General features: G+C 59.3%; 1 protein-coding gene across 6 annotated transcripts; it reads right to left on the reverse strand.

The window, feature by feature from the left end:
* Positions 1 to 465: 465 nt before the first annotated feature.
* RHBDF1 (rhomboid 5 homolog 1) lies at positions 466 to 18,935 on the reverse strand. Of its 6 annotated transcripts, none has more exons than XM_070779309.1 (20): positions 18,788 to 18,923; positions 12,663 to 12,710; positions 7,197 to 7,335; positions 6,997 to 7,127; positions 6,672 to 6,773; positions 5,921 to 6,134; positions 5,291 to 5,500; positions 5,092 to 5,214; positions 4,863 to 5,020; positions 4,146 to 4,403; positions 3,935 to 4,046; positions 3,737 to 3,811; positions 3,473 to 3,634; positions 2,666 to 2,766; positions 2,445 to 2,508; positions 1,977 to 2,071; positions 1,713 to 1,788; positions 1,543 to 1,643; positions 1,285 to 1,438; positions 466 to 1,117 (listed from the first exon to the last, which is right to left on the reverse strand). In XM_070779309.1, exons 3-20 carry the CDS (start codon positions 7,311 to 7,313, stop codon positions 698 to 700), a joined length of 2,673 nt encoding a protein of 890 aa, XP_070635410.1. In that variant the 5' UTR covers positions 7,314 to 7,335; positions 12,663 to 12,710; positions 18,788 to 18,923; the 3' UTR covers positions 466 to 697. The 6 variants fall into 6 exon arrangements, with proteins under 6 accessions (XP_070635410.1, XP_070635411.1, XP_019843444.1 ...); XM_070779310.1 differs by having other exon boundaries at positions 6,997 to 7,052; positions 12,639 to 12,710; XM_019987885.2 differs by having other exon boundaries at positions 12,639 to 12,710.
* Between the last annotated feature and the right edge of the window lie 1,719 nt (positions 18,936 to 20,654).

A 20,654-nucleotide genomic window follows, 5' to 3' on the forward strand; every position in this document is an offset into this window, starting at 1 on the left:
TGCCGGCGGTCACACTGTTGGGATGATGTACCTGAGCCCTTGGCCACCACCCTGCTCCCCAAGCCACACACACCTGTCCTGTCATCTCTGCAGCGAGGAGGAAGTAAAAGCAGAGTGCCGGCTCTGTCTCTACTTGTGGGAAACAAGGGCGTCTGAGCCCAGCCTGGTCAGGGCCTCCAGCTTCAGCCCATGGGTGCCTGGCTCCTAGGAAGGGACATGGCCTGGATGCCGTGGGGTGCTTCCAGGTGTGTGTGGGGAAGTGTGATATTCCTGGGTCCTTGTTTGTCACTTCCTCGTCACTCTGCAGAAGGGGGACAGAGTGTGCGCACCTGGCCGAGGACCTCCAGGGAGATGGACCTGACGTGAATGCCCTGTTCTGGCAACTTGTGGGTGGGAGGCCTGGGGCCTGGAGGATGTCCTTCCACAGCGCCCAGCTGGAGACCAGAAAGGAGGCGGCAGCTCTGGTTGAGTTAGTGGCAGCTAAAACGCTCCCGGTCTGTTTATTGGCCACATGAGGTGGTCGTCAGAAGGCTAGTTAGAAGGTAATCTCGGGAACTAGTGTGATAAATGCCCGGAAGCACGAGGGGTTCAACAGCAGTGAACACGGCAAAGTGTGTGGGAAGCAGGGCTCCTGGGCAGAGTCCCGAGCCGCAGGCCTGGCTCCAGCCACGGGCACACGGCCCCAGCGCCCGCCAGCTCAGTGGAGCTGAGCATCCAGCTCGTACTTCTCACAGAACTTGTCAGTGAAGGGGATGCAGGTGAGGAACTCACACCACTCGCAGCGGACAGGGTAGAAGTAGAAGAGGACCACCAGGCCAGCCAGCAGGCCCAGGAAGACCAGCTGAAAGACGATGATCTGGCAGCGCTTGCGGTACAGGTCGAACTTGCCGAAGCTAATGTAGGGCAGGAAGGCAAAGGAGAGGAAGAGGCCGCTGATGAAGCCTGAGATGTGGGCGAAGTTGTCGATCCAGGGCAGCAGGCCGAAGGTGAAGAGGAAGAGCACCACGGCCAGCAGCTTGAAGAAGGCGCGCCAGGGCCGCGCCAGAATCTGCCAGCTCTGGAAGAGCTCCACGAAGAGGCAGGCCAGGATGCCAAACTGCGAGCCAGCTGGGCCCACCTGGAGGTGCAGGTGACCCTGAGCCAGTGGGCCGGGGCAGGCCGCCGGCCACCCTCCGTTGGCCCAGGGTAGATCAGGACAGGAGCCCCAGGTGGGACAGGGCATGGCAGGGACTCGGGTCTGCTGGACCCAGTTCATGCTGGGCAGCACGTGGGGGGCAGCCTTACCTCTGCCCGGTATGGCAGGAAAATGGCACTAGCCAGGTTACCAGTGACGCCACTGAGCAGGTAGATGATGGCTATGCGGTGCCAGCCCGCCAGCTTCTCCAGGTCTCGCAGGACTGTCATCTGGAAGCAGACGGACACCAGGCAGTGCAGGACCCTGTGGGGAGGGGGCACTCAGCAAGGAGCACTGACCAGCTAGTCCTGGGGTCCCTGGGACCACCTCCTCCCCCCAGCCCCCACAGCCCACGTGGTGTCACTTGCCCAGCGTGCAAGAAGAGGGACAGCCACAGGCGGTAGAACTGGTCAGGCACCTCGGGGTTGAGGAAGGGCAGGAGCCCACACACGTCGTCCATGCAGTGCACCTGTTCAGAGTGACCGTGAGCACCCGCCACGGCCGCAGCACGCGGAGGGACCCTCCCCCAGAGGCCTACCTGGGAGCAGAGTGTGGCCTCCTCGTGGAAGTAACCCCTCATGAAGTCACAGTACTCCCGGGAGGTGATCTCACACCTGGAAGGTCAGGCCAGAGCTGGGAGGAGTCCCAGGCTCAGGTTTTGGCCCCACTCGCCCACCTTGTTGGCCTGGATAGGTCCAGCCCCTTCCTCACCCCACGCCCCCCGGGATCCTGGGTCGTTTTGGACTGGATATGGGAGCAGGCCCAGGGCAATGCTGTGTGTCCAGGACTGGGGCACCCCTACCTGCCCTTGGTGCCGATGCAGCAGGGCCGGCCCGTGATGACGCAGTCCATGTGCGGGTGGTTGGTGTGGTTCCCAGCACTGCTTTTGGTGCAGATCTGGGTCACAAATGGGGATGAGTTGGGTCAAGGTCACCCCTAATCTTGGGCCCCACACCACGCTTGGTTGGAGCAGAGATGGACAGGCTCCTAGGGTAGGAGACAGGCCCCTGTTGGCCTCAAGCAGGTCACAAACCCTGGGCCTCAGGGCATCTGTCAAATTGGCATGATGTCACTTGACTTCTTAAGGCTCCACCTGGTTCTACTTAGAAAGGGAGGCTGTAGTGGATGGACCGGCTGGCTGAAGGCCAGGGCAGAGCATCTGAAAACGGGGTGGTCCCTCGGAGACCTCTGGCATCACTGATGGGTGAGATGTGGATTCCTCCCCAAGACAGTAAGGTGGCTCCCGAACAACCCCTCCACACCAGCTCACCGGCCACTTGGTGATGTCATCTGGCCACTCATGGGGGTCCTCAGAAGAAGGCTCATCACACACCCTGCACGAGCCCAGGGTGTGGTCAGACCTTACTCTGAGCCCTTGGCTTAGCACCCTCCCGCCCTCCTGGACAATAAGGAGACAAATTATACCTCCCTCCACCCCCACTCCCAGGGGAGACATGGACGAACGGAGGTAGGGGGCGCAGCAGGACTGACCTGGGATCCTGGTGGCAGACAGAGCCGTACCGCCTCTTTTGGCCAGCAAGGTCTGGGGCACTGGGATGCAGGGGCCACTTCACCCACACTGCCAGCGTGGACTGTGGGAGGACATGGGCTCAGCCCTGGTCTGAGCCCACCGTCTCCAGGGGGCCAGGATCAGAGACCCTGAGCTCCTCCCTCTGGTTCTACACACCCGCGTGCCCTGCAGCCCCTCCATGAATTTGCACTCGGGAAACTGCTCACATGTTGGGAGATTGTTATGAGTTCAAGAGCATAGTTCCTATTAGCTTGAAAACAGAAACCACCCGTAGGCAACTGGTACAAACTGGGAGCTCCACATTAGATGATAAAAACTTGGATGAAGTTGTTTAAAATTTAGTGAGAAAAGTAAGGCAATACCACTTACATAAACTTATGACAGGTGCCCCAAAACAAGATGGAAGTGAGAAGGCCACACCCAAATTAAAAACATGCAGAATTCCCTGGTGGTGCAGTGGTTAGGACTTGGTCCTTTCACTGCCAGGGCCTGGGTTGGATCCCTAGTCCAGAAACTAAGGTCCCCCAAGCCCTGCCGCTCGGCCATTTAAAAAAATAATAAAATTAAGGACACACAGTCTGCAGGGGGAGCAGCCAGAGGTGGAGGGATGGGATAAGAAGGAAAGACTGAGGTGAGGGGCCTTGCACAGACGGACGGCATCGTGTGCTGAGAACCAGGGGTTTAGGACAACTCAACCAGCTCTGCCTGAGTCCCAAGGAAACGAGGTGCAGACAAGGGTGCGAGCTGAGCTGTGGGCGGGCACTCACCGAGCACTCCTCCTCCGAGGTCTGCACGCAGCCTGACCGGTCGTTACGCACGCAGCAGGCCGAGTGCTTCTCGCGCTCGCGCGCAGCATGGATGAAACTATGCACCTGCGGGTCCTGGCGCATGCACGGCGAGAACTTGGCACCCAGGTGAATGAGGGCCTCCTGCGGGGAGGACGATGCAGCTGCGGCTGGGCCTCGGCGAGCCCAGGGCCCCGCCCCGCCCTGCCCTCACCGGGCCCCGCCCCCGCCCCGCCCTGCCCTCACCGAGCTGGGCCCGATCCAGAAGTTCTCCTGTTGCACGTACTTGACATTCTCGTAGACCCCACGGTTGCGCAGCACCTGGGAGGTGGAGAGAAGATAAGACGGAGCTCGGTCGCGCCCCCTCCCGTCAGAGTGGGCGGGAGGGAACCCAGACTTCGCAGAGCAGGGCCAGGAGGGCACCCGGAGGGCGCCGGGGCTCACCGAGTCTACGGTCTCGTGCTGTGAGAAGCCCACGGGCGCCACGCCATAGATGCACACGGCTAGGATGGTGACGAGCGAGTGCACGAAGGTCAGCCAGTAGGTGAAGAAGGGCCTGCGGAGCAAAGCGTCAGCAGAGGCGCCATCCCCAACCTGGAGCGCCCGCGCCCACCTGGAGCCATGCCTGCCCTAAACCCCTCCCCTCGTGGCCTACCTGTGGTCGTCCATGTCCTCAATCTGGCGTTTGACATAGCTGTCTATTCGCTTGCGGTAAGTGCGGTTGGTTAGCCGGCCCACCATGCCCAGCCCGTACGGCCGCTTCTCCCTGGCAAACAACTTGCGCACCGGCATCGCGATGCGCTGGCCCCGCCGCTGCCCCGCCGTGCTCACCACCTCCTGCCGCAGCCGCACCTTGGGCTGCGGGGCCGCTGCGCCGCCCTCCTTCTGCTTGCGCCAGCCACGTTCCAGGGGCCTGGGGAGGGAGGCACTGTCACCGCCAGCCCCAGAGTGCCCACACGCTGCTGTCCATCCCCCGCGGGGCCAGGACAACCCTCCGAATCTGTCCTGCTCCCATGTGTAACAGGCTGAAGTCAGGCCCTCCGAGCAGAAGCAGAGCGGCCCGAGCCACTTTCGGGATGGCAGGCAGGTGGGGTCAGACCTACATCTGTGAGTATTAACGACGCCACCTCTTCGCCTGCTGGATCCTCTCCAGGCTGTGGGCTCTGGGACCGCCAGCCTTCTCCAGGGATGAGCAGCCCAATTTGAATGGTGCCCAGTCCTGGGGCCCCCAAACCTAGTTGCCAAGCTGGGTTCCCAGTCCATGAGATGACCGCCCCCGCCCCGGGGGTCCCCTTGGGTGTCATGCCTTGGAGCAGCTGCTCCTGACAGCCTGGGGGCTTTTCCCCCACGGAACTCGCAGGGAGGCACTCACAGCATCAGGTGGCTGCGCTCCAGCTCGCTGCGGTCCAGGGCGCCGCCCGTGAGGTCCACCTGCTCTGGGGCTCGCTCCCAGTCTTTAAGCGCTGCCTCCGATGGGGACTCGAACACCTCGTCCGGGTAAGTGGACAGCTCCTCGTGGAGGACACCTTCCTGAGCAAACACGCGCGGTCAGCGTGGGAAGCTTAGGCAGAGGGGTCAGGGTGATGGCGCCAGGCTCTTACCCGAGCAAAGAAGGACGTGTCCAGCTCGTCAGGGAAGTCAGCCGTGTCCTCTTCCAGGAAGCTGGCAGGAGTGAAGCTTCGGCGCTGGGCGCGGCGTAACGTGCCATCCCTAACCGAGCGACCCTGCCAGCGAGGGAGTAAGCACGCGGCTCCGTATAACCCACTCGCCCCCAAACCCCACCTGGGCCCCTGCACCCACCTTCACCAGCGCAGCAGCTGCCCGGAAGCTCATCTTGGCCACCGACTCGCGCTTGCGCCGCCGCGGGAGCCGGTTGAAACCGGAGCGGGAGCTGGAGAAGGAGCAGAGGGAGGCGGCACCCGGCGTGACGGGCGTGTGCGGGGCGCTCGGGCCGTCGGCGGCATCATCCGCCAAGCGGAAGGCCCGGCCCCGGGCCAGGGGGTCTACGATCTGGAGGAAGGGAGGAGATGCCAGAGTTGGGGCTGGGTCTGGCCAAGGGGGCTCCTTCCCCACCCCAGATCCCACTGTGGAGAACACAGCTGCTGTTCAACCCCCCACCCAGCGGGCCCCTGGACAGCTGAGTGGGTTCTGCCGCAGCCCAGTGCACCCAGGGCCCCTTCTCCGCCTGCATTGTGTTACAGCACTGTCCATCCCGCGATGCTTCCGGTCCAGACGCTGGCCAAGGCTCAGTCCCAGGTCCCTGTCTTCCCTCAGGAGCCCCTCATCCCAGAGAGCATCTTAGGTGCCTTTACAGGAGCATCCAACCACCATCCAAATCCAGGAGCTCCCAGGGGACCGCCTTTGCTCGGGCTGGCTGTGTCCCCAGCCCCGCCCAGAGGAGCTGAGTGAGGGGCCCATGGGAGGGCATACCTTCTGCATGCCCAGCTGGCACGGCCCCACGTACAGAGGAGGCGGCGTCTCAGTGCTGGTCAGCGACACGTTGTCCTGGCTAGGCAGGTCTAGCTCGCGGATGACCTGGGGCTTCAGCTTCCCGTAGCGCTGGCTGCAGTGGCGGATGCTCTTGCGCTGCCACTTCTGGGTGCTGTCACTGTCCTTGCTCACTCCAAACCAGTCGGCCGTGCCCCTGCCGGGGAAGGAACTCAGCAAGGGTGCCCGGCAGTCCCCTCCCCCGGCCCGGGCCTCAGAGGAGCTCCCCCTCGGCATGCCTGCCGCAGGCCTCCAGACCCTCCAGGGGCCCAGGTGGGCTGTGGCTGATCAAGGGGAGAAGAGGGTTCTGGCCCTGGCCACCCCCGCACAGTCAGCCAACTCCAAACTGCCACCAGAGACGGCAGGCCTGGGTGAAACGGGTGTTTCACACAAGCCCTCTCGCCATCCTTGAGGCAGGGATTTCTGGAGAGACACCGAGGCTAGACAGAGGTCAGATTTCAGCCAGCCGGAGCATGGCCATGAGCAGCAGCTGGGCCTGGCACATGGCAGGACCCAGGAAGCGGGTGCCGCAGCCCCGGGCAAGCTGCCCACGGCCCTCGGACATGCAAGCAGAAATGCTGCTGCGCCTGCCGTCAGGAGCCCTGGGGACACCAGCAACGCTGGCAGCTCCGGGGGCACACAAGCCATGCTCACGCTCGCGGACGCCAGCACACGCCTGCCCTGCCCACGGTACCTGAGCAGGGACCGAGAGAGACGGGCGCTGCGGGAGGGCCCTGCGGGCAGCGGGGGGCCCAAGGGAGGCAGAGTGTGGATGTGCCCGGAGCGCACCCGGCGGCTGTCCAGGGCCAGAGCGTTGGGTGGGGAGACAGAGAGGAGAGAGGAGGTGCTGGGGGCAGAGAAAGGAGCAGGCAACGGCAGCCAGCCCCAGAGCAGGGGAGCGGGGATGCAGGATTGAGAAGGTCCCCGCCCCGCTCCCAGCCCTGCGGCCCGAAGGGACCCTGTGTGCTGCATCTGCCCCAGGGCCCCACCCGCCCCAAGCAGCCAGGACAGCCCAGTACCTGCGGATGGTCTGTGTGATGGACATCTGGCGCTGTAGCACCGGCCGCCGGGGCTCCTGGTGGGGCGAAGGGACGCGGGCGGGCTCGGCCGGCATGCTCACGCTCCGCAGGAATGCCTGGCGTCTCAAGGGCTGGGCAACGGGGTCCCAGTGAGGGCACTGGACAGGCTGGACCCGCAGCCCCCGCTGCCCAGGGCCTACCTGCAGGAAGCTGGGCTCCTCTGCTGCCGGGGGCACCACGGCCGGGATGTCCAGCTTCAGCCACGGCGGCTTCTTGTGCTGCAGGCTGCTGCTGCTGTCCCTGCGGGCCTCGCCCATGGTTCAGGCAGACTAGGCGGGCCTGGGGTTAGGACACAGTGCTTTACTACTGCTGTGGGCCTGGGTTCAATCTCAGGTCGGGGATCAGGGATCCCAAAGCCATGCAGCACAGCCAAAACACAACACGGACAGGTCTCTGCGGGTCCCCAGGCCCAGGCCCGGGAGGTGGGAGGGTCAGTGATAACCAGAAGAGACGGCCCCAGCACAGCTCAGCACCCACGGGCTCACTGCCTGTCTTGACGTCTCAGGACACCACCGGGCACACACTGGGTCCCCAGACGACAGACATTCATGTGACAAACAGTTCAGGACCCACCATGAGCCACTCACAGGTGCTCAGGACTCACTGGTGGACAGTGAGAAAAGAGGAATCCAAAACAAAGTTCCTGCACTGCTGGAGCTTGGAGTCCGGACAGACAGCAAGCCAACGTGGACATACAGTGCGCTAAAGGTTGCAAAGTGTGACGGGAATAAAATAGCATGTGCCAGCTGCCTGCCTGTGAGGAAGCCTTTCGTCAGAGTAAAGACTCGCAGCGTGATCCAGAGAGCACGGCCACGGGCAGGCTGCTCCCCACACAGGGGATGGCCGGGGCAGAAGCGTGAGGAAGCGCGAGGGCTGAGAAGCCAGCCTGGTCTGTACACGGGGCGAATCCGAGGGTGGACTTCAGTCTCCTAGCCACCACGACAGCTGCTCCAGAGACGGAGGGCCCACTATGTGCACGACAGGCTGCAGGGACCCTCCCTCTCTCTGAGGCGGGACCACCTGGTTTCCCAGAGGCCGAGGGTTCCTACAGCCAGGTGCTTGCATGCGTGCCAAGTCGCTCTGGTGTCTCTTTGCGACCCTATGGGCTGTAAGGAGCCAGGTTCCTCTTTCCACGGGATTCTCCAGGCATACTGGAGTGGGTTGCTGTGCCGTCCTCCTGGGAATCTTCCCAATCCGGGGACTGAACCCACGCTTCTTAAATCTCCTTCATTGGCAGGGGGGTTCTTTACCATTAGCACCAGGCGGGAAGCCAAGGGACCTCCTCCTGAAAACCACCTAGTGGAAGTGCTGCTGTCACCACCAGGGGGCGCCACACACCAAGAAACTTAAGCAAAGACGCTCCCTGGGGGCTCAGACCACACAGAATCTGCCACAAGGCAGGAGGCCAGGGTTCCAACCCTGGGTGGGAAGATCCCCTGGAGAAGGAAATGGCTACCCACTTCAGTCTCCATGCCTGGAGAATTTTCCTATGCATAGAGGAACCTGGCAGGCTACAGTCCACGGAGTTGCAAAGGATCAGACACGACTGAGCAACTAACACTTGCACTTTGCTCAGCGCCACCCAAAGCGCCTACAAACAACAAAACTAGCGGAGGTGATGGAATTCCAGCTGAGCTACGTCAAAGCCTGAAAAATGATGCCGTTAAAGTGCTGCGCTCAATATGCCAACAAATTTGGAAAACTCAGCAGTGGCCAAGGACTGGAAAAGGTCAGTTTTCTTTCCAATCCCAAAGAAAGGCAATGCCAAAGAACGTTCAAAGCGAAAGTCCCTCAGTCGTGTCCAACTCTTTGTGACCACATGAACTATACAATCCATGGAATTCTCTAGGCCAGAATACTGGAGTGGGTAGCCTTTCCCTTCGCCAGGAGATCTTTCCAACCCAGGGATCAAACCTAGGTCTTCCGCATTGCAGGCAGATTCTTTACCAGCTGCGCCACAAGGAAAGTCCAAGAATACTGGAGTGGGTAGTATTCTACCCACAAACTGTGGAAAAATCTTCAAGCGATGGAAATACCAGACCACCTTACCTGCCTCCTGAGAAATCTGTATGCAGGTCAAGAAGCAACAGTTAGAACTGGACATGGAACAACAGACTGGTTCCAAATTGGGAAAGAAGTATGTCAAGGCTGTATATTGTCACCCTGGTTATTTAACTTATATGCAGAGTACATCATGCAAAATGCCAAGCTGGATGAAGCACAAGCTGGAATCAAAACTGCAGAGAGAAATATCAATAACCTCAGATATGCAGATGACACCACCCTTATGGCAGAAAGTGAAGAAGAACTAAAGAGCCTCTTGATGAAAGTGAAAGAGGAGAGTGAAAAAGTTGGCTTAAAGCTCAACATTCCAAAAACAAAGATCATGGCATTTGGTCCCATCATTTCATGGCAAATAGATGGGGAAACAATGGAAACAGTGACAGACTTTATTTTCTTGGGCTCCAAAATCACTGCAGATGGTGACTGCAGCCATGAAATTAAAAGATGTTTGCTCCTTGGAAGAAAAGCCATGACAAACCTAGGCAGCATAGTAAAAAGCAGACATTACTTTGCTGACAAAGATCCATCTAGTCAAAGCTATGGTTTTTCCAGTAGTCATGTGTGGATGTGAGACTTGGACAATAAAGCTAAGTGCCAAAGTATTGGTGCTTTTGAACTGTGGTGCTGGAGAAGACTCTTGAGAGCCTCTTGGACTGCAAGGAGATCCAACCAGTCCATCCTAAACGAAATCAGTCCTGAATATTCATTGGAAGGACTGATGCTGAAGCTAAAACTCCATTACTTTGACCACCTGATGGAAAGAGCTGACTCATTAGAAAAGACCCTTTTGCTAGCAAAGATTGAAGGCAGAAGGAGACGAGAGAGGATGAGATGGTTGGATGGCATCACCAACTCAATGGACATGAGTTTGAGCAAGCTCCAGGAGTTGGTGAAGGACAGGGAGGCCTGGCGTGCTGCAGTTCATGGGGTCGTAAAGAGTCAGACATGACTGAGCGACTGAACTGAACTGACCCTAAGCTGGGCAGGGCCCAGGACCCAGAGCTGAGGGCTTGATTTGGTCTACCCCAGCCTAGCCATGGGGCCATGAGGCAGTAGCCACATAAGCAGGGCTCCTTGGCACTTACTTCCCTCTTCACAAATCGGCACTTTTCGGGCAGGTCTGCTTCCCTGGCCCCAGAGAAGAATCACAGGGCCTGGAAACACTACACATGGACATCACCAGGTGGGAAACATCGAAATCAGACTGCTTATGTTCTTTGCAGCCGAAGACAGAGAAGCTCTATACAGTCAGCAAAAACAAGACCTGGAGCTGACTGTGGCTCAGATCATGAGCTCCTTATTGCAAAATTCAGGCTGAAATTAAAGAAAGCAGAGAATACCACTAGGCCATTCAAATATGACATAAATCAAATCCCTTATGATTATACAGGGGAAGTGACAAACAGATTCAAGGGATTATATCTGATAGACAGACTGCCTCAAGAACTATAGACAGACTGCCTGAAGAACTATGGACAGAGGTTCGTAACATTATACAGAAGGCTGTGATCTAAACCGTCCCAAAGAAAAAGAAATGCATGAAGGCAAAGTGGTTGTCTGAGGAAAGTAGATAGAAAAAATACTGAGAAAGAAGAGAAGTGAAAGACAAGCAAGACGAGGAAGGATATACCCACCTGATGCAGAGCTCCAAAGACAGCAAGCAGAGACAAGAAAGCAATGCAAAGAGATAGACGATAACAACAGAATGGGAAAGACTGAAGATCACTTCAAGAAAATTGGAGACATCAAGAGGACATTTCATGCAAGGATGGGCACAATAAAGGAGAGAAATGATAAGGACATAACAGAAGACAAGATTAAGAAGAGGTGGCAAGAATACACAAAAGAACTATACAAAAAAAGGTCTTAGTGGCCCAGATAATCATGATGGTGTGGTCACTCACCTACAGCCAGACATCTTGGAATATAAAGTCAAGTGGGCTTAAGGGAGCATCACTACCAACAAAGCTAGTGGAGGTGATGGAATTCCAGCTGAGCTATTTAAAATCCTCAAAGATGGTGCTGTGAAAGTGTACCACTCAATATGCCAGCAAATTTGGAAAAGTGAGCAGTGGCCACAGGACCGGAAAAGGTCAGTTTTCATTCCAATCCCAAAGAAGGGCAATGCCGAAGAATGTTCAAATTACCATACAATTGGCTCATTTTGCAGGATAGCAAGGTAATAAGCAAAATCCTTCAAGCTAGGCTTCAACAGTACAGGAACTTCCAGATGTCGAAGATGGATTTTAAAAAGGCAGAGGAACCAGAAATCAAATTGCCAACAGCCATTGGATCATAGAGAAAGCAAGGGAACTCCAGAAAAACATCTACTTCTGTTTCACTGACTATGCTAAAGCCTTTGTGTGGCTCACAACAAACTGGAAAATTCTTAAGAGATGGGAATACCAGACCACCTTACGTGCCTCCTGAGAAACCTGATGCAGGCCAAGTGGTAACAGTTAGAGCTGGGCGTGGAGCAGCAGACTGATTCGAATTGGGAAAGAAGGGCGTCAAGGTTGCCTATCGTCACCCTGCTTATTTAACTTACATGCAGAGTATATCGTGCGAAATGCTGGGCTGGATGAATCACAAGCTGGAATCAAGATAGCCAGGAGAAATATGAACAACCTCAGATATGCAGATGACACCACCCTTATGGCAGAATGTGAAGAGGAACTAAAGAGCCTCTTGATGAAGGTGAAAGACAAGATTGAAAAAGCTGACTTAAAACTCAACATTCAAAAAAGTAAGATCATGGCATCCAGTCCCATCACTTCATGGCAAATAGAAGGGGGAAAAGTGGAAACAGTGACAGATTTTATTTTCTTGGGCTCCAAAATCACTGTGGACAGTGACTGCAACTGCGAAATTAAAAGATGCTTGCTCATTGGAAGGAAAGCTATGACCAACCTAGACAGCATATTAAAAAGCAGAGACATCACTTTGCTGACAAAGGTCCATCTAGTTAAAGCTATGGTTTTTCCAATAGTCATATATGGATGTGAGAGTTGGACCACAAAGAAGCTTGAGCACTAAAAAATTGATGCTTTTGAACTGTGGTGCTGGAGAAGACTCTTGAGAGCCCATTGAACTACAAGGAGATCCAACCAGTCCATCCCAAAGGAAATCAGTCCTGAATATTCATTGGAAGGACAGATGCTAAAGCTGAAGCTCCATTACTTTGGCCACCTGACGGGAAGAGCCAACTCACTGGAAAAGACCCTGATGCTGGGAAAGATTGAAGGTGGGAGGAGAAGGGGGTGACAGAGGATGAGACAATTGGCTGGCATCACTGACTCAATAGACATGAATTTGAGCAAACTCCGGGAGACAGTGAAGGACAGTGAGGCCTGGCATGCTGCAGTCCATGGGGTCACAAAGAGTCATGACTTAGCAACTCAGCAACAACAACAAGCAGAGAGGGTCCTTGCACAATGAGGCCAAGGGGAGCAGGGGCGTTGTGGAGACTCTCACTTTCTCAGCCTCTCAAAGCAACCCAGACCCTGACAGATTCTGACCTGCAGGGTCTGCGGCTCACCCACCGAGGTCGCGAGACACAGCCTCTACTTCCGAGACTACCTCTCAACTGCCTGGAGAGATACAGAGAGAAGACTTTACGCATAGCAAAACTGAGGCCTAGGAAGGGAAGCTGGCCTTGCCCAAGGTCACATATTCATGGCACCATAACTAGAGACACAGCTGCTACTGGCTCTGCACAGACCAGGGAAGGGACCCCGCTCGAAGCCTCCACCAGCTCGCTATGGACCTGAAGGCAGGTCTGACATGAGGGCGTCTTGACTGAGAACTGGGTTCCTCTGGGGTCTGAACCAGGAGACCAACTCTCAGCGTCCAACTCACACCACCACCCAGCCCAGACTTGCACGGCTGTGGCCAAGCAGGCCTCCCATCCTGGGAGGCGGCGTCCTCGTCATCCACCAGCCCCCCTCCACAGGTCAGGGAGACTGTGAGCTGCCCTGTGGGGAGGACACTGGTCTCGAGCACCAGCGATGGAATCTCAGACAGTGCTGGACACGCTGGGAAGAGAGAAGAAGCTCAGCAGCTGCAGGGCTGGGACGACACTCTGGGTCACCTCCTGAGCCGTGACTGGGCCGGGGCTGCCAGCTGGAGACCCGAGCAGTCAGACCCCTCAAATGGTGCTACGCCCCTGGGGCCTTGTGGGGAGGGGCCAGAAAGGACAGGACCCCTTAGCATATCAGGTGGAGGCCCTGGTACCGTCAGCCTGGCCCTGCCACCCAACCCCATGGCTCACATAGCCTCATACGCTCCTGGTAAAGCTTCTGCGAGGTCCGGATAGGAACCCGCAGGTGGGGTGCCGGGGTCTGACCCCTGCAGAAGCTTCCGCACACACACCCAGAACATCTAGATGCCACAAGATGGTCCTCCACTCAGGAGAGCCAGAAACCCCTGCCCGCTGGTGGGCGCACACCACCACCCACACCTCTGTGACCCTCCAAGGCCCCTCCTCACAGCTGGCTCCCCCAGGACACACATTCTGCCCACGGGGTCACCCTGCCAGGGCCTGGATCCCCCTGGCTTGGTCGGGACCACATCCACATGTGTGCTGTCCAGTCCTGCCACACCAGGCCCACAGTGCCCAGGGCAGGCCCACTCCAGAGCCACGGCTCAGCGACCATCTCAGAGTATGGGCTAACAGGGGCCAGGCCCCATGAAGCAGGGTGACGGGAAATTCCTGAAGATGCCCCTTCACCGGGGCCTGGGAAGAGCTACCATATGACTGGGGAGGTGGTAGGAGGGGGCGGGAGGCACACAGAGGAGCTGGGCACCCCCTGCCCCCACCAGCCAGGGCCACCAGACACAGGAGCCTCTCCCGAGGAAGGCCCCAGCTCCCTCCTGGACACACAGACCTCCGGGTGCCCACCCCCCTCAGCACCCACCGCGTCTGGGGCCAAGGCTGGATGGCGCTCCGGATGCCACACAGCTCCTTGCCCCCAGAGCTGCGGGTTCCCAGCCTGACCCGCCCTGTGTGACCAGTCCCCCCGATCCCCTCAACCCATGCCAAACTCTGGACCTCAAGCGGGTGGGGTTCACAGGCAGGGTTGGGAGTGGCTCCACAGTGGGCCCCAAGGGCGTGGGGGAGGGACAGGCCCAGGCCGGACAAAGAGTCTGGGCTAGAAGGGGACAGCGCCCGCCCAGAGTCTGGGCTAGAAGGGGAACAGCGCCCGCCCAGAGGAGACAGTGGCGCAGTGTCTGGGCCTCCCCGGGCACACAGGGGCTCTTGTTCCTAGACGGCCCCTGGGGGGTCTCCCTACAGCAGCCCCCTCCACTGCCCCCAGCACAGGGAGAGACCTCAGGCCAGGGAGGGCCTGCCTGCCACGGTCACGGCATCTGACTCACTCCAGCAACACTCACGGCCGCCCCAATGGGCCCAGACCTACCAGGGACTCCCAGACAGGCCCAGGGAAGCACAGGGAGGGACGGCGCCGCAACAGCAGCTCAGGAGCGCGAGGCGACGCTGGGGGGGCTGGGGGCCACCACAAGGCCCACCGTAAGCAGGAACCAGCAAGGCAGAGGGCTAGCGGGAGGGGGCAGGCCCCCCAAGGACCAGCTGCGGCTGATCTGGCAGTGACCCCCGGGGGTCCTGGGCAGGGACCCGGTAAGTAGGAGACAGAGCGGGAGCCTGGCCTGAGACAGGGTCCTGACCCAGCTCCCTTCTGCCACCTGTAACCCTGAGCAAGCCTGAACCTTCCCCTCTGAAAACCGGAGACCACAGCAGAGCCTGGGACACACAGGTGCTCAAGAAGCAGCAGCTGATTCAGAAATGGCTCTGCCTGCCAGTGCAGGAGACGAGGGTTCGATCCCTGATCCAGGAAGACCACACATTCCCTGGAGCAATAAGTCCACATGCCGCAGCTTCTGAAGAGCCCATGCTCCGCAAAAAGAGCAGGCGCTGATGAAGCCCGTGCATGTCAACAGGAGAGTGCCCCCGCTGGCCGCGACTAGTGAAGAGCCCACGCGGCAACACAGTCAAAAATAAACACATGAAAGTATTTTTTAAAAAAACATGCTGGACCTAAAAAGAATATAATATTGTAAGTCATCTATGAAAGAGAAAGTGAAGTCATGTCCAACTCTCTGTGACCCCATGGACTATAGCCCACCAAGTTCCTCCATCCATGGGATTTTCCAGGCAAGAGTACTGGAGTGGGTTGCCATTTCCTTCTCCAGGGGATCTCCCCGACTCAGGGATCAAACCCGGGTCTCCCACATTGCAGGCAGACGCTTTACCCTCTGAGCCACCAGGGAAGCCCTTAAGTCATCTGTACTTCAACTAAAAAAACAAGGAGCAGGCTGGTGATGCCTGCCAGCTGTGGGGAGCTCCCTGAGGAGGGCCCAAGAGCAGAGCGTATCAGAGCACGGGGCGTGGGATGACCCGGGCGACACCCTTCAGAGAGGCTTGGTTTGGGAAGGTGTAGCCAAGAAGCAGGAGGAGATGGGGGAGAGGTTCCGGCCCACCCAGGCCTGGACAGGCCACAGCTGGGTTAAACCTGGAGCCTTTGCTTTCTCACTGAGGCCTGCCCCGCACACCTGGAGGACAATGCTGACCAGGGGCATCTGGAGGCCAAGTGGGTGGCCCGGCCTCGGGACCAGAACCACAAGCTTGGGGCCAACCCTGCCCCGGGGACCACCGGCCACCACGGTCAGCTGCAGCAAATGGCCCCACCCCAGGATACCCACCCCGACGTGACCCCAGCTCCCCTGCGCGTGGTCCCAGGAGGGGCCAGCTCCTCTGACCTCCCTCTGTGAGCCCTGATCTTTGACCCTCAGTCTCCTGTTTGACCCAGAGTCTGACCCCCAGCCCCAGGTCTCCCTTGGGAGTTTTGACTCCGGTCCCCCACCACGTGCTGCTCTGGTAAAGCGGAAGTGAGCTGGCTCCTCTGAGCATCTTGAGCTCGTCTGCTTCCAGCATCTTGTTGGGAATGACCCTGGGCAGGCCCTCACGCTCCTCACCCCCCGCCAGTGACCCTCCACTTTTCTGTGGAAGATATGAGGTTCAAAAGGGAGCAGGGCAGACCTGAGACCTGGCCCCTGGCTTGCTCGGTGCCCTGTGCCATCCCTAGGAGGAAAACGGATCCCTAAGCCCCAGGCACCCACACCAGCTGTCACCCCAAATGAACCCGCAGGGCACCAGCCAGAACCACAGGAGACTCCCTGCTTTAGAAAGCCCTGAAAGGACTGCCCTGCGAGGGTGATGCAGGAAAGGGGGCATGGCCCTATGACCAGGCGCTGCCCAAAGGCTCGGCAGACACAGATGGCCTAGGGGGTCACTGGCCACCAATTAAAGCCTATGACCCAGCTGGGCCTAACAGGGCAGACGCACCCTGGGACTGGGAAGCACCAGGCTCAGAAAGCTCAGGGGACCCGTCTGTGCCACATGGCCAGCTCCAAGGTAGGGCAGGGACTTCGATATAACAGGTTCTGGGTGTGACAATCTGGTATCTAACTGGACCTTGGGAGTCAAGTTGCAAGCCCGCCTCTATCTGTGGAGTGGAAAGACCCAAATCCCATCAACAGGCCCAGACAGAGGGCAGACGAGCAGCCTGTCACCAGAGGCCCCAGAAGTGCTCCTGGCCAGCCCCACAATGTGCTCCCAGTGCCCACACAGCCTCGGGCTCAGCAGCCCTGCCCAGGACAATGCAGCTGGGGGATCGCACCCTCGAGGCCACAGGAGGGGACGCCTCGCCCCTGAACTCTACTCCTGGAGCAGGAAAGGCTTCAGCTGGCAGAAGCCTGGCACACCTGCCTCAAACCCAACACTGGCTAGCCCCGTTGACCTGTCACAACCCCTGCAGGGGTCCTCTGCGTCCACCTTACAGATCAGGAAATTGAGGCTCAGAGAGGCCGGTCACCACCTGTGGTCACCCAGCCTCCAAGCAGTTGGGCCATGTCTGCCCAGGAGCTGGGAAGGGGGCCATGGCCCCCTGGGGAGGGGCAGATCATCTGGGATCCTCAGGCTGGGGGAGCCAACAGCCCCTCTGAGACCCCCATGCCTCCACCCAGAGCATCTCAACTCAGGGAAAAGGGAGCCACCCTCACACACCCAACCCAGAAAACAAGCAGCCGCTAAGGAATCTGATCCTTGGGCTGAAAGTAGATCCTGTCACAGACACCGAGGTGGGGGAACCAGAGCTGGGGAGGGGTGGGCAGGCAGAGGGAGCTCCTCATATCTGGGGAGAGGAGCTACAGGAGGTGCCCTGAGCAACAGCTTGAGTCCAGAGACCCTGAGAGGGGCCCGGGAAGGCAGGCACGACCTGGGTGATCCTTCTGAACCACGGGGTCCCCTGGACTATGCACTGCCAAGGGCAATGGTTCGCCAGCCAGCCTGCGAATGCTGGACGGGGAGCGCTCTCACTGCAGTGCTCCAGGCCTGGGCCCTCGGTCAGCACTCTGGGAGGGAGCCTGGGGCCCTGGCACCTTTCATCCAGGGTCACCCCGCTACAAGCCCTACTGGTAGCCCCTGCTTTTCTCAAGGAAAAGGACCCAGCTTGCCCAAAATAACTCGGTGGCAGGGGCTCAGCCTCAGGGAACCCTTGGGCCCTGGCCACCTGCTGGGTTGTCCAGGTTGTCCCAAGCTCTGGGTGGGGGCTAAGGGGGCTGGGGCTGGCCCCACCGGGGTGGGGAGAACCCAGAATCTACCTGGGCCAAACCTGAAAAGCCAGTTTCATCCTAGAATCTCATCTGCCAGGAAGTCCCCAGTGGGGGTTGGGGGACCTTTCCCAACACAGAGCTAGGGCCTCCAGATCCAGACCTCGCTCACCTGGATACACAGATACACACCCCCAAACTGCATACCCGGAGGAGAAACTCTGGTCAGGGACAGGTGGGCCCCCAGCAGGGCGGGCAGCCAGGCCCCCCAACCCAGGGTCCTGAGCACCTGGGATCCAGCCATCTCCCCAGCCAGGAGACAGCCTGCTTCCCAGCACGGGGTAGTGGCCACAGGCTCAGGCCCTGGCCTGGTCCTCTTGGCCACCGAGCACAAGGTAGGAAGACGCCTGGCAGCTTCCCGCGTTGAGAGGCAGGATTGTGAAGCTGAAGGTGGGCCAGTCCCTCCCCAAACCCCATCTCCACAGCTACTGCTATTGCGGAAGTTAGTCCCATCCCCAGGGAGGACGGCTGGGACAGCGACGATCCGGAGAAGTCCCACCCAGAAGTCCCACCCTCCGAGCTGGAGTTTCGACTTGAGACACCACCCACTGGCGGAGGCCGGGCAAGAAAGCGTAAAGGGCGGGGGGAGGGTACAGCTCAGAGGCGCCTGGGGACACCCGGACCCCGAGCCCTCCCGCTGCCCGGACCCTCAGCTGTCGGGCGGGGGCTGGAGCCGAGCTGTCCGGCCGGGTCAGGCAGCCGCCCGGACGCGCTAATCCGGCCACGGGCTATTTTTGCGGTCCGCCGAGTTAGGAATCCGGGGCTGGGCCGCCTCCTCCTCGCGCGGCTCGGGAAACTCCGGGAAGGAAAGTCCGGCCGTCTCGGGCGGAGACTCCTCAAAGCCGGGACGCGGCCAGACTCCCGCCGCTCTGAGCGGTTCCGGCGGCGGAGGGCTGGGGACCGGCCCTGGCGCGGCGGACGCCGTCTCGGGACCCACCCGGCCCGCGCCCCGCGTGCAGCCCCGCCCAGCGCGCTCACTCACCACTGCCGCCAGCGCCGGGAGTCCCGGGGGTCCTGAGGGCTGCGGGGAGGGGCTGCAGCCGCCGGCCCGAGGGCGCCCGCGCCGAGTCCCCGCCCGCCCGTCCGGCCCGCCCGTCTGCCGGGGAATGCCATGGAGCGAGGGGCGTGCGCGCCGGGGGCGGGCCCGGCTGAAGGGGGCGGCCGCGTGACTCAGGGCTCAGGAATGCGCGCGGCCCGCCCCGCCAGAGCCACCTCCTCCGGGAGGACGGCGGGGACAACTCTGGCTGGGGGTCGAAAGCGCTTTGGTCGGGGAAGGAGGACCTGGTGGCCCAGCTGGACCAAATCTGATGGTCAACCTCACCCGCTCCCGGACCCGGAGTGAGTCCTGACCTTAGCAGATGCTTTGACTTGTGCTTGCAGAGTGGGGAGTCCGGGAGACAGCCCCGTATCTACAGGGACCCAAACCCCCAGCCTCCTCCAAGGCCGGGCTGCCAAGTCTCTCACTCTAAGTCCCTCGGAGCTTCCCTGGCACACACATACCCCTGCTTTCATACACTTACACACACACGCTCTGCTTCTGTAACCCAGCTTGCCTCTTGCATAGTATAGATCACCTAGATCAGCTAGTTTTGGGGAAAATGGAAACGTACAACAATTCTAGGAACTAAAACATCTCACTCACCCTTGCCCCTGCTTTTGCAATTGTCTAGCCCCTGTAACCTTAACTGTGCTTGTCTGTGTAAACGGCAGGCAGTCCCCTACCCCCTCCCCACCCTGGGCGCCCAAAGTATCCAACAGACTGCTGCTGCTGCTGCTGCTAAGTCGCTTCAGTCGTGTCCGACTCTGTGCGACCCCATAGACGGCAGCCCACCAGGCTCTGCCATCCCTGGGATTCTCCAGGCAAGAACACTGGAGTGGGTTGCCATTTCCATCTCCAATGCATGAAGTGAAAAGTAAAAGGGAAGTCGCTCAGTCGTGTCCTACTCTTAGAGACCCCATGGACTGCAGCCTACCAGGCTCCTCCGTCCGTGGGATTTTCCAGGCAAAAGTACTGGAGTGGGGTGCCATTGCCTTCTCCGTCCAACAGACTACAGAACACAGACCCGGAATTGGGACCCAATAAAGGAACTGTACACCCAACAGTCAGGGCTCGGAGCTTGTGTGCTAACTCCTCTGGGCCCGCAGCGGAATAAACCCAAGTTCTCCAACTCTCCGGAGAAGGCAATGGCAACCCACTCCAGTGTTCTTGCCTGGAGAATCCCAGGGACGGGGGAGCCTGGTGGGCTGCAGTCTGTGGGTTCGCACAGAGTCGGACACGACAGAAGCAACTTAGCAGCAGCAGCAGCAGTAGCTCCAACTCTCCGAGTGTCACTTGGTTTCTCGATTGCTAGTTTCTACAACATACCCGCTCACACTCAGGTTTGCCCCCGTATTCCTTCACCCACTCCTGTTTACAGACTCCCATACCCACACCTACGCATACACAACTGTAACACTTCCATGCTCACTCGCACACTTACACACGTGAACACAACCACTGATGCCTACTTACACTCAGTTGCACTCAAACCAAAGGCAGGACAGGAGCCGTGACCTCCTCCCAGGCCCCGTGCTCCCCGCCCGCTGGAGCCTGGCTCCCCCAGCAGGCGCCCCCCGTCAGGTTGGAGCCCCACAGCAGAGGCAGCAGCACCCGCTGCGTGCTCTCCCTATCTTAGAGCTCACCCGCCAGCCCGGGGCCCATCTCTGCCGCCCTGAGCTGGACACAAGGTAGCCTGAGGGCTGAGGCTGCTGCAGGGAGTCTGCCTGCGTCCCTCTCTCCTGACACAACCACCAGAGACAGACCCCGGAATGGGCCCAGCTAACCGGGAGCCACACGTTGGGGAGGGGCA

This window comes from Bos indicus, chromosome 25 (genome assembly GCF_029378745.1).
Source record: "Bos indicus isolate NIAB-ARS_2022 breed Sahiwal x Tharparkar chromosome 25, NIAB-ARS_B.indTharparkar_mat_pri_1.0, whole genome shotgun sequence".
NCBI classification, from domain to species: domain Eukaryota; kingdom Metazoa; phylum Chordata; class Mammalia; order Artiodactyla; family Bovidae; genus Bos; species Bos indicus.

Excerpts from the sequence above, each read along its gene's own strand:
- RHBDF1 (XM_019987887.2), bottom strand. The coding sequence starts at position 7,313 with ATGGGCGAGGCCCGCAGGGACAGCAGCAGCAGCCTGCAGCACAAGAAG. Across the intron at positions 7,128-7,196 it reads AGGAGCCCAGCTTCCTGCAG|CCCTTGAGACGCCAGGCATT; the intron begins GTAGGCCCTGGG and ends CCCGTTGCCCAG. Across the intron at positions 1,644-1,712 it reads AGGCCACACTCTGCTCCCAG|GTGCACTGCATGGACGACGT; the intron begins GTAGGCCTCTGG and ends CACTCTGAACAG.